This window comes from Chlorocebus sabaeus, chromosome 16 (assembly GCF_047675955.1).
Source record: "Chlorocebus sabaeus isolate Y175 chromosome 16, mChlSab1.0.hap1, whole genome shotgun sequence".
Lineage (NCBI taxonomy): Eukaryota > Metazoa > Chordata > Mammalia > Primates > Cercopithecidae > Chlorocebus > Chlorocebus sabaeus.
Genome location: NC_132919.1, coordinates 25833031 through 25845672, shown reverse-complemented (window position 1 = coordinate 25845672; position 12642 = coordinate 25833031). Strand labels below are relative to the sequence as shown.

At 50.9% G+C, this 12642-nt stretch overlaps 1 protein-coding gene across 6 annotated transcripts in view; it reads right to left on the bottom strand.

Moving 5' to 3' along the window:
• Positions 1-3504: 3504 nt before the first annotated feature.
• Positions 3505-12642, bottom strand: part of KSR1 (kinase suppressor of ras 1) — a 173449-nt gene continuing 164311 nt past the window's right edge. For 5 of the 6 annotated variants that reach the window (XM_073004775.1, XM_073004777.1, XM_008010746.3 and 2 more), the window contains 2 exons: positions 12441-12574; positions 3505-6616 (listed from right to left, as the gene is read on the bottom strand). In XM_073004775.1, the coding sequence (XP_072860876.1) occupies positions 6538-6616; positions 12441-12574 (213 nt within the window). In that variant the 3' untranslated portion in view covers positions 3505-6537. Of the gene's footprint in view, positions 6617-8648; positions 8730-12440; positions 12575-12642 lie in introns of all 6 variants that reach the window. The other variant, XM_073004776.1, reaches the window with a different exon arrangement.

Sequence of the window (12642 nt, the reverse complement as noted above, 5' to 3'; positions counted from 1 at the left end):
GGCTCACGCCTGTAATCCCAGCACTTCGAGAAGCTGAGGCAGGAGGATCACTTCAGCCCAGGAGCTTGAGACCAGCCTGGGCAAGGTAGGAAGACCCTGTCCCTACATATAATTTAATAAACAAAGTAGCCAGGTGTGGTGGTGCACATTTGTGGTCCTGGCTACATGGGAGGCTGAGCTGGGAGGCTCGCTTAACCCTAGGAGGTCAAAGCTGCAGTGAACCCTCATCATGCCACTGCACTCTAGTCTGGGTAAGACTCTGTCTCAAAAAATTAAAAAAGAAAAAAGAAAAAGAAAAACTGCTTGGTGAGTTGTAACACAGTCAAATATCTACTTCTATGTTCTGGATTTTCTAGTTTTGAAAAATTACCCAAGAGAAAGAAAAACATATTTGCCTGTTTTTAACTGCTTTACTCATGCTGTTAGGAATGATCCAGGCTGGAAACAATGCAAAAGTTCACCAAAGGAGAAGGGAGAAATGAATTGTGGTTTTCATACAACAGAGTAGCCCTCAGTAATAAAAAGGAGCTAGGCCACAGGAAACATCAATGGGCCTCACAACTGAGCAGAAACCAGATCCAGACAGACACATGCTGTGAGAATTCCATGCTGTGAAAGTCAAGTTGAACAACAGGCCAGAATGGCGTCACCCTTGGGGGTCTCTGACTGGGAGCGGCACGAAGGAGTCTTCGAGAGGCTGGAAGTGTTCTGGATCTGGTTCTGGGTGGTGATTGCACAGGTGTTTACATCCATTAACAACAGGCTGAGGCTGGTGCAGTGGCTGACACCTGTAATTCAGCACATTGGGAGGCTGAGGCAGGAGGATTGCTTGAGCCCAGGAGTTCGAGACCAGCCTGGGCAGCATGGCGAGACCTGGTCTCTACTAAAAATCAAAAAAATTAGTGGGACATTATGGTGCACGCCTGTAGTCCTGGCTACAGGGAGGCTGAGGCAGGAGGACTGCTTGAGCCTGGGTGGTTGAGGCCACAGTGAGCTATGATCGTGCTGCTGCACTCCAGCTTGGGTGACAGAGCAGGACCCTGTCTTAAAACAAAACAAAAATTCAAACAGAAAACCAGGATCTGTACATTTTACTCTACCTAGACAACATTTCCATAAAACACTGCTAAAAGAAAAAACTCTCCCAGAATCCAAGAAGACACAGGCACAGCTCAGAGTTCCAGCAAATCAGCACCTTAGCATCAGCTTGAGCCTGGGAGGTGAGTCACAGGTAAGCAGCCCACTAGTGAGTCCAGCCCATAAAGGAGGACCCTGTGCTCCATGCCCTGCCTGGAGGGGCCGCGGTCATACCTAAAGGCTGACGTGTTTTTAGACTAATCGACACAGTAGGGAGGCACTTCAAGGCACAGTGCCGGCTCCCTTCACTCACCACAGTCCATTCCCAGGGGTGAGTTCTAGTCTTCAGGAGACTAGAAGCAGCCCTCGGGAATGTTCCTGCTCAGAGCTCTAGTATTCAAAGTTGCAGACCCTTCTCGGCGGCTCTCTGTTCTCTGCCCTGTAGACTGAGGGATCTCTACAAAATGTGAGTCTGCCACCTCACACTCATTAGGATGGCTACGATTAAAAAAAAAAAAAAAAAAGAAATCCGAAAAATAACAACTGTTGGCTAGATTGTGGGTAAACTGGAACTCTGTGAAAACAGCACGGTTGTTCCTCAAAAACCTCAACATGGAATTACTATATGATCCAGCAATTCCACTTCCGGGTATATCCCCCAAATAACCAAATGCAGGAACTCAAAGAGACATGTGAACACCCATGTTTGTAACAGCATCATTCACAAAAGCCAAGAGGTGAAGGCAACGTGTGTCCATCAACGGATGAGTGGTCAACACAATTGGACTAGACATACAATTCTATACATAGTATGAATAGTCCGCGTTTGAATCTTGGCCCTGTCATTTAATTCTTGTGTGATCTTCGATAAGTTTCTGGATTTCTCCAAGCTTCCTTTCCTCGCCCATAAAATGAAGCAAGTGAATGTGAACCTTAGAAAGATGCTGTGGGGATTAAATGGGCTAATGTATGAAGAGGACTTGGGGCTGAGCTCCGCACATAGTGCCCACACGCCAGCACCTTTAGAGTCACTCCTGGACTGCACTGATCCCGTGCCCAGACCCGTTCACCTTTGCCAGTAGTAGAGTTCCTCAAGGAATCCTTCCATCTGCAGCGACGCCTTCAGCACAGAGGGCCTCGGCAGGGCAGTCAGTGATGCCTGTAGACACCTGAGTCCTGTTGTACAATGCAGGAGACCCTGGGTCCTCTCGTCCAGTTCCCTTTGGAAACCGCATTATATTGGGACAGCCGTACTGAACCACATTAATCACTGAAACATGCGTGAACACCACCCCCCCCACCCACCCCCGCTGAGAACATTCTCACTGAGCGTATTCTACATCCATAAAGTCAGATATATGGTTCTAACTGTTTCCTAATGGGCTAACAATGCACCTCTCTCCCGCAAACAGATTATGCCAAAACAGTACTTTGTTTGCCTCACTCAGGAAATCCAGTAGTAGTTTAAGGCAGTAGTCACCAACCTTTTTGACACCAGGGACCAGTTTCATGGAGGGCAATTTTTCACAGATGGACGGGGATATACGATGGTTTCAAGATGAAACTCTTCCACCTCAGATCATCATGCATTAGACTCAGATTCTCATAAGGAGCGCACAACCTAGATCCTTCACATGCGTAGTTCACAATAGGGTTTGTGCCCCTGTGAGAATCTAGTGCTGCTGCCTAACTTCATCCTATTGTGGTTGGAGAAGATGCTTTGTTACCTGTTTAAATCTATTGAGACTTAATATGTGGCCTACCATGTGGTCTATCCTGGAAAACGTTCCACAACTTAGCACTATCTTTTGAATGCAGTAGGTGCTCAGTAAATGTCTGACCAGTAAGTTCCTAGACTTCTGAAGAGAGGTTCTGGAGCAAAAGCTGTGGCCCGAGTCCTGGATTAGCCACCCTGCAGCTGTGTGATCTTGGGTGAATACCTTAACCTCTCTGCTGCTCATTTTCCTCAGCAGAAACATCACAATTCTTACCTCGTGGCCTTATGAGGATTAAAGTGAGATGATCTTTAGAAAGTACCTCTTCTCCACCTATCTGTATATATAACTGGCAATGAGGGGCTCCTAGAAATTGGATTCAGATGAACACCACCTCATCCCTCCAAGGCTTCCATAAGGCTAAGGCACCTCCAACTCAGGAGATGCTGGGCCTACTCATGGCTCTGTTGCTGCTGGGGCCTGGATGATCTTCCTCTGCACATTGTGGGCCTTTGACATGTGACTTCTCCATTCCTCCATCTGTTTAGAAACACCTGCTGCTGAGGTCCTGACATAACTTCTTCCTTTGGAAGGAGCTCCTTAATCTATAGACCAGGGGTTCAGTCACCCCAGACCTATCTATTCCCATGCCACCCATCCAAATGGTCCCCAGGACTCACCTGGAACTGACGAAAGCAAACACAAGCCCCGGTACACCTTGGTATAACTTTATTCACAAACTCCAGACATCCAGGCCTGGCTTACCACAGAGGGCATGTTCTTGCCAGTGGCAAAAAAACCCGATACAGCATGTTTGTTAATACTAACCATTTTAATTTAAATTAATAGCATGTCTGGAAGACAAATGCAGTTGATAGAAAATATAAAAACTTTACTGTACAAATTTTACATCACATTCAAAAAAAGCAAGTGTGTGGCTTGTGGCCACAGAAGATGCTAGGTTTGCACACTGATGAGATCCTGGCTAACACTGCTGCATAGCACAAACTCCAACTGGTTTCACATTTATGTCTCCACCCCCACCCCCACACCAAATCAACACAGAATAACACAGGTTTCCAGGGCTTGCCATTCCTCTCTGTGACCTCAAGAGGAAATGCCGTAAGATGATAGAGGGTGTTTTGATTTGGTAACATGGAGAGATCAACTTTGCTACACACTGCTTACAACCTCAAACTAGCTAGGATGCAAGACTTCGAGTTAGACAGAAACCCAGGGGGCTGCGGCTCTGGTGGTTAAAGGCAGCAGGGCTTCAGAGGTGAGGCTGGAAACTGGGGATGCCTTGGTGGGCCAAAGCTTGGGCTCCACTCTCAGATCCCAGAGGGGACTTCCACAGCCCCCAAGAGCTCTCCCTGAGCTCTCCCAGCCTTCTCCATCCCCTTCACAGTTGGCCGTGAGGGCTGAATTCACAGTATCTGTCGTCCTTCGTGTGTTTCCAAGGCAGATGGAGAGAGCACACAGAAGGGCAGGTGTGCCTTCCTAACCTCAATTCACAGTCACTGAAATACAAGGGGAACAGGGGGGACCATCATGGGGTGAGGTGGGGTTCTTTAAAGACAGGCAGTGCAGAGGTGGCAGGCTGAGAGCCAGCTGCCCCCAGTCCTTCAGTTCCACCTTTGGGGCCCAGTGGCTTCTGGGTTCCTCGAAGGTAACAGGGCCCCACCAGGTCATCAGTTCCTTAAGAGCAGAGACCATGACTGCTCCTATCTCTAGATGCCCAGCACTTGCAGAAGACCAAGTGCACTGTAGTTGCTCAATGAGCGCTTCTTTAACTGTGATGCTCACGAGAAAAAGCAAAACCCAGACTGACTTTCTGTGGGCCTGCGCATGCCCACTGCGGCCTGGTGTCAGGGGTTGGGGAGGAACTGAGCCTACTGGCTGAGCTGACGTCCAATCGTGGGGCTCACCAGTACATCCATCAGGCCTGCTGTCGCCTGGACAAAGGCCACCATTGCAATAGAAAGGTGAAAGGCTGGAGACACACGTGATCCCTGGGAAAGGGCAGGTGTGTGGGAGGCCAAAGGGATGATGGGGCAAAATGAGCAGTCCCATCATAGCACAGAAACTCCACACGGAGCTGAATCCACGTGGTTTACAGCCTCCCCACACGGACTGGGAAGGGTGAAGATGCTGATGGCCAGGCACGTTGGCACTGTAATATGGCTGTGCCCCCCAAGGAGGGGCTGACCAAGGGATGCCAGGCCTGGCGAGGAGGCAACTCCATAGCTTGCTGGCAGAGCAGCTCATTTTCTGTGGCATTTTGACCAGACTCTGGAGACTGGGGCTCTGCTAGACGGGGCTGAACTGGAAGGGGTGGGAGCCACCTCCCTCCCTTCCCAAGTCTGTGCTCAGAGCATGGTCACAGAATCCAATCACGTCTCCACTCCCATCACCCTTTTTCCTTTCTGGTTTTGGAGGCTAATGCAACCTAACCTCCACTTAAGGGCTCCCTTTTGCCATCTGGAACTGTTCTCTGCAGGTGAGAGTTCCTAATGAAGACAAGTGTGGTGCTCTCACCTCAAAGACTTTTCCAAATCCAGCCCCTCCTGCTTCAGATGGACACAAGTAGAAGGCCTAATGGTGCTAGGGAAGGCTCTGCAGACGGGGGCCAGCTAGGTGGGTCTAAGTGAAAGGGGTGATGGGCCACACGCTACCCAGTTGAGCTCAGAGCATGGACAGAGGAGTTGGAAATGGGCTAAGGGGTTTCAGCAGGACGGAAATGGAAGAAGTGGGCAGTTCTAGAACCTTCTGGCATGACAAAGGGTTTTTACAGTGCCAGGGTCACCATGTGGCTGGGAAGGGGGCTCCGGTACCTTTGCCATCTACTCCTCCTCCTTCCTCCATCCTCCTTGTTCCCACCCATCCAGCTCTCACGGTCAGATGTCAGTCAGGGACTGGGATGTAGCTAAAAGCCAAGGCCCTGAGTCCCATCACCTTAGTGCCTGCCTGGGGGCTTCATCAAAGACTCACATCTGTATAAGCCATGGATGTTTCCTCACCTTGTAGCAGAAACCCTGGCTGGGAACCAGCTGGTGAGTTCAGACCTTTTTTGGATTCTGTTTCTACTTTTCCAGCAGGAGCAGCCTAGATTACAGGGGTGAGAAGGTGAACCCAAACTCTCCAGGAACTCCAGACTCCTTCATCTAGCTCTGTTCCTAGCCAGGGTTTCCTCTGCAAGATGAGAAAGGGGCAGTATCCCTTTGAAAGGACAAGGAGAGAGCCTGAGAGAGAGATTCCCCTGATGGGGTCTTGGGCCAAAAAGCAGAGGCCAGGTCAGACCTTCTGGGCTCCCTGCCTTACCCCAAGAACAGCTGCAATCACCGTGTCTGTCTTCCTTCTGGCCCAGCATGGGTCCCTCACCGCCTACCAGGTCCTCCAGAGGGGACGGCCATTTCCGCCATCCTGGCCATCAGTGCCAGCGCATCTATGCACGGACTGTTTTTATTATTACCTATTGTAAAACATCAGGTTCACTCAGGAGAAATATACGTGTAAACATTTGCTGTCTGTCACGACAGGTTTGGTTCTTGGTGGTGTCATTTTAGGATAGCAGGTGCCGCTCCATCTCCCGAGTAGGGTTTATGGCGAACAGTCTGAATCTAGGATGCGTGCTCCTGGTTTGCAGCGCTGGGCAGGCAGTGTTTTTTGTCGTGGTGGTTGTTTGGATGTTTCAGAAACACATTTTAAAAAGAAAGAGATCAGCAGCGAAAAACCACATGGCTGGCTACATCTTTGGATTACTGGACTCCAGGACGCCCAAGCCAAACCTTTCAAACCGGGGTACAACTTTGCTGCTGTTAATGCTGCAAAGAGGAACAAAAACAAGAATTATAGCCCCATTGGTCTTCATCAGAATTAGGGTAACACTAGTTAGGAAATGAGCTCAGCAGAGGACTTGGCCTCCAACAAGAAATGAAAATGATTGATTGGCCAACAGCCCTGGCAGAGCTGCCCCTGGTCATACTGAGTCCAAGGCCTCAGCTACACTCCAAGTAGTTCTACTTGGAGCAGCAACAGTAGCTCACTCATCTCCAAGTCCCAAGCTCCCAGCATGCTCAGTACTGCTGTGGGCTCCTCGGAATTGTTTTCTCATTTGCAGCCCAGGAAAGCTCTTGCTCCAAGCAGAATTGAGAGAGAAGAGAAACATGACCCCCAGAATACCAGGAGTTACAAGGCATGTTCCTTTTAGAAATAAACCCTAATACTGGGGTACATCAGGGCCACCTGGGAAGCAGGTTGAAATGCAGATTCCTAGAGCCCAATTCCAGAGATCTGGGTTCAGCAGGTCTGGGGAGGGAGAACAGAAACCCGCATTTAGTAAACAGTGCAGTGACTGCTGCAGGGGACCCGGCAGCCATGCTCTTGACAAATGCTGACCTGGGGTCTGGTTTATGGCACACTGGGCAGGTGTAAAGGAAGTAATTTTGCCAGGGTGGCAGGGGGGACGGGGCAGAGACTTTGTTTTCATCAGAAAAATTGTCTGGAGCCAGGTACCTCTTTGCTTTAAGACAACTTTTCTGAGGGTGCCACTGAAGACACAACCCTTCTGAGCTGGTATCTTTCATGGCCACAGAACTTTCTGTGTCTTCTGATCTAACTCTATAGAGGAGACTGAGAGACACGAACCCAGCAAAGGGTTCCTGTGACCAGGATGCCAGCCTCAGGGCAGCTCTGAAATCATTCCAGTCCTTGTTGGACAAAATTCCCACAGGTTAAAAGCCAAGTCAATACCCTCCCAACCTCCGCCTGCCCCACACTAGGCACACACCCAGTGGGAGGCTGGTGTACTCAGGAGGGTGGAAGGCATCTCACTAAGGTGTTAGCAGTGAGACAGAGCCACCCACACAAAAACAAGACCAGCCCTCAGAAGAACACGGGAGCAATCAGTCACGTCCAGGAAGGTAGTTAGAAGCTGCCCAGACCGCCTTGGAGGGAGCTCAATTAGTGGGATCCTCTGAGAGCAGTTACTCGGGCATATGCAGGCAATGTGGAGAGGGCAGAGGGTCAGTTTTTAAAACAAAGCAAAAGAAGTAGCCTCGAGAGAGACGACTGGAGCAGCAGAGGTGGCATCCCCTGGGTTAGTGCCCGCATCTCATTTTGCATTTTAGCAGAAGTCACGGTGCTGAGGTGTTGATTAGGAGGAAGAAAGCCCCTGGTGCATGCAAGGCAGCCAGGCCTACAACCTACAGAGGGAAAGAGAAGAAAGCAAAGAACAGCATCAGAATCACAGCCCCATGCAGAGCCTGTCGGGAGCTAGAGGTCTGGCCAGAGCAGCTGCACAGGGGACTCCCTTTCCCTTCCAGAGAGAAAGGGTCATCCTGGACTCCATCCCCCAGGCTTGGCTGCACTGCACGCTCAGAAGGGAGCCTGGGCACAAAGAACCCTCTCTAAGCTCCCACAGGGCACAGTTGCAGCACGTTTATAAAGAGGCTGGCACATGCCCACAGCTCCTTAGCCCTTGACGAGCAAAATACTTCCAACAGTATTTCTGCTTCACTGAATTCTCTTCCCTTGAGCTCTGGCCAGGGGGACTGGGATCCTGGCGGCTCAAATCAATGACCCAAGTTCTCTCCGACCCAGGGACAAGCCATCCGTCCACTCGTGGTGTGGACAAAGGCCCCGCCACATGCTGTGGCTCTTCTCTCACCCAGCGAAAAATGCAAGCCTGTGTGACCCTTGCTGGCAGCCATTTCAGCTGCAGAAACCTCACTTTGGTTTGCGAGAATAAATGACACAAAGATGGGAGAAGCGGGGAAGCAGCGACAGAAAGGAAGTGGGGTTTGCGTCAGGAAAACCAGAGACAGGCAGCCAGCGAGGGAAGTAACAGGAACACACTATTCCTCCAGAACCGGACAGGAGCTCTTAAAGTCAGGGTGGCCGTAGCGTCCTTTTCCATAGTAGCGGCTCCTCCAGCGACTGGGAGTGCCCAGCAACCATTCCGCCAGGCGTGGGAAGAGTGCAGTCCGGCCCCAGCAGGTGATGGAGTCAGGCACGCGTGGACAGGTGGAGGAATCAGTTGATGGGAAAGGGGGAGACGACAGAACAGCATATCCGCCACCCCCCGAAAATAAAAAAATGACAAGATCAATGGGAAAGAAAAGAGAAAGTGAGAATTAGGGGCAAGTGTGTAGAAAGTAAACACTGTGAACAGGAAGCTTTGACACAGACTCATTCAGGAAAGGAAAACCTGCAAGCTCTCCTTGAAGGGGCTGGGCAGGGAACAGCCCCATTTGTGACTCAGTTTCCTGCCTGTGAAATGAGAAGGTGGGACTACATGGTTTTTAGGGAATCTGGAATGATGTTCTGAATGCCAGTGTCCACCTAGTGGAGGCTTTTGTTTTGTCGGGGAGAAAACCAGGGCCCAGCTTGTTAAGCAAGTTGCCTGAGGTCCGATTGGAGCTTGGCCTCGCTGCCTCACATCACCCTCCTTGAACGGCTAAGAGCCCCATGCTCCTGCTCTCTGCTGGGACAGTTCTGGCTCAAAACCCACCCCTGACGACCTTCTTCCAGAGACTCTTCCTCGTGTCCCCCAGGTGGACGCAGAGGCCCCCATCTGGGCTGTATCACCGCACTTGGCATGGTATCACCCTTTGCCCGCATTCATTCATGCACATCAAATATTTAGTGACCAACTATCATGTTCCTGGGACTGTACTAGGAGCCAGGAATACAAAGGTGATAAGAGTCCTGATGTCATTACAGTGTGTCTGTTTGTCTTTATGACACTGGAACTTCCTCGCTGGTGGAACCCTGGCCTCGGCCATCTGTTTCCCCGGGCGTGCAGCAGGTGTGCAGCAATGGCTGCCTAAAACGTACACCTCTATGGCTATGATCCATTACCCTACATTTGTACTGGACTCCGACCCATCCTAAGAGCAAAATACTGAACCCAGTATTGCATGAGATGTGGTATTCCCTAACCCCACACTGTCGTTCCTCCAGACCAACCCTCTACCTGGCCTGAATCAGCGAAGCACCAAGCATTTCTTTAGTGAATTCTGCAGGACAGAAAACTCATGCTGAGTCCCTCCTCAACTGCGGCTGGAGGCCCACTTTGGTTCTTTATCGAGACAGGGCCTGGAGGCCGGGCATGGTGGCTCATGCCTGTAATCCCAGCACTGCAGGAGGCCAAGGCAGGCAGATCATTTGAGGTCAGGAATTTGAGACCGCCCTGGCCAACATGATGAAACCCCATCTCTACTAAAAAACCCACAAAAATTAGCCAGGCATCGGGGCAGGTGCTCATAATCCCTGCAACTTGGGAGGTTGACGCATGAGAATCGCTTGAACTCGGGAGGCGGAGGTTGCAGTGAGTCGAGATTGCATCACTGCACTCCAGCCTGGGTGACAGAGCAAGACTCTGTCTCAGAAAGAACAAAAAAATAAAAGACATGGCCTGGAGGCCGGGTGCGGTGGCTCACGCCTGTAATCCCAGCACTTTGGGAGGCTGAGGTGGGTGATCACCTGAGGTCAGGAGTTTGAGACCAGCCTGGCCAATATAGTGAAACCCCATCTCTACTAAAAATACAAAAATTAGCCAGGTGTGGTAGCGTGTGCCTGTAATCCCAGCTACTCAGGAGGCTGAGACAGGAGAATCGCTTGAACCGAGGAGGTGGAGGTTGCAGTGGGCTGAGATCGTGCCACTGTACTGCAGCCCGAGTGACAGAACAAGACTCTGCCTCAAAAAAAAAAGAAAAAGATATGGCCTGGAAAACAATGTGCAAGCCAAATCTGGCCACACACTAAGAAAGGTTCTGACTACTTTAAAGGATTAAAAAATAGTAACAAAGAACATGTAACAGAGACTGTGTCACCTGCAAGCCCAAATATTGACTACCCGACCCTTCCTAGGATAAGGAATGCTGCCATCACCACACGTGGCGCCACGTACGGGAGTTGGGGATGCCGCTTCTCCAGGCACTCAGTGACCAGTGACACACACACACAGGGACGGGGGCCTCAGGGGTTTTCTTGGCAGCAGGTGGCAGACAGGCTCTTCCCCTCGCTCTCATCAAGAGCAGCTCCACGTTATGGGTTTTATACAGCCGGACTCTGCGGGACATTCCACTTTTAGAAAGTGTCCTTTTCCTTAAAGTTTATAACTGGCCGGGCGCAGTGGATCAAGCCTGTAATCCTAGCACTTTGGGAGGCCGAGGCAAGAGCATCACTTGAGCTCAGGAGTTTGAAACCAGCCTGGGCAACACAGTGAGACCTCATCTCTATGTGTACAACAATTGTTATTTGAAAAGCTTCTCAGAAAGGTAAAACTATTCTTAGTTTGCAGATTGTACAGACACAGGTGGCAGGCCACACTTGACCTACAGGCTGGACTCCTGGGTGAGATGAATCGATTCACTTTCTACACAGTTGGGGGCAAAAATACCAAAAGAAGGCTATTTCATACATGTGAAATCCCAATTTCCAGCATTAAGTCTTACTGGCACACAGCCAGCTCCCTGGTTTACACCGTCCGTGGCTGCTCCCGTGTTGCGATGGCAGAGCCCAGATGCTGTGGCAGAGATGGTGCTTGGCACACTGCCAAAGTCGGCCCCCAGAGTGAGGACTTGAGTTGCCCTCTTGGCCTGCAATGCCTCCAATATTCACCTGGCCCCTTACAGCAAGTTTACCCGCCCTAGACCTGGCCCAACCCCTAGCCCAGAGACTTCTGCATGATGTGGAAACTGAGGCCCAGAACAAAAAAGGACTTCCCAGGTTCTCACAGAGCATTCGTGACAGGGCAGAGGTCTCTTCTGAGTGTTCTAGCAGAGGCAGCCAGAGGACAAAGGAAAAAGGGAATGAGATAGAATGCAGGAGAGATGACAGTGGCCCGTGGCCTGGTGGACATCACCCCCGCACCAAGGGGTGCAAAGGGCTGTGTGTTAAACCAGGAGGCAGACAGCTTCTAAACCCAAGTGACTGTGGTCCCCATAAGAGGTGGCTGGCTTCTTGTGTTTCGGTGGGTGCCACTGTAAGCAATATTGGCTCTGCTTATTTCAGTGAAGCTTACAATACCACGTCGCTCTGACTTCTAACTGACCCCATCTTGCCCCTCCCTCGGCAGAGCCTTCTAGTCCTGGGTTTTCACAGCTGCAAACCGCAGGTGCTCACCTGTCAAAGGGAGTCTCCAAAACAGACGTGGGAAACAAAATCCTGGTATCACTTGGGCAAGGGGACTAGTCACCTCGGGTGACCTACCGTGTGTATTCCTCAGATCAAAGTCCCGGGCAGAGGCCAAGCGGGGTGACTCATGCCTGTAATCCCAGCACTTTGGGAGGCTGAGGCGGGTGGGTCACTTGAGGCCAGGAGTTCGAGACCAGCCTGGCGAATATGATGAAACCCTGTCTCTACTAAAAATACAATAATTAGCCAAGCTTGGTGGTGGGTGCCTATAGTCCCAGCTACTCGGGAGGCTGAGGTAGGAGAATTGCTTGAAACCAGGAGGCGGAGGTTGCAGTGAGCCTAAATCATGCCACTGCACTCTAGCCCAGATGACAGAGCAAGACTCCATCTCAAAGAAAAACCCAAAAAACAAAGTCTTGGGCAGAAAGAGCAGAAGGTGCCCTCTAAGACCCCAGGTGAGGCTGCGAGGGCCTGGCTGGCAGTCTGGCTCGTGGAAGAGGCACTTACTCAGCTGACTTCCAGAAGTGTCCAGGGTGCGAGAGCCGCCGGTTCAGCTTGGGAAGTTTCTCCAGCATGTCCATCAGCAGGCTGAAGCTGGGTCTCTCCTGCAGGTTGAAAGCCCAGCAGGCCGACAGGATCTCCTGCAAATGGAGCTGCCATCAGTGGTGTGTGAGCTGGCTGGGAGGGAGGGGACACACAGTAGGGGCAC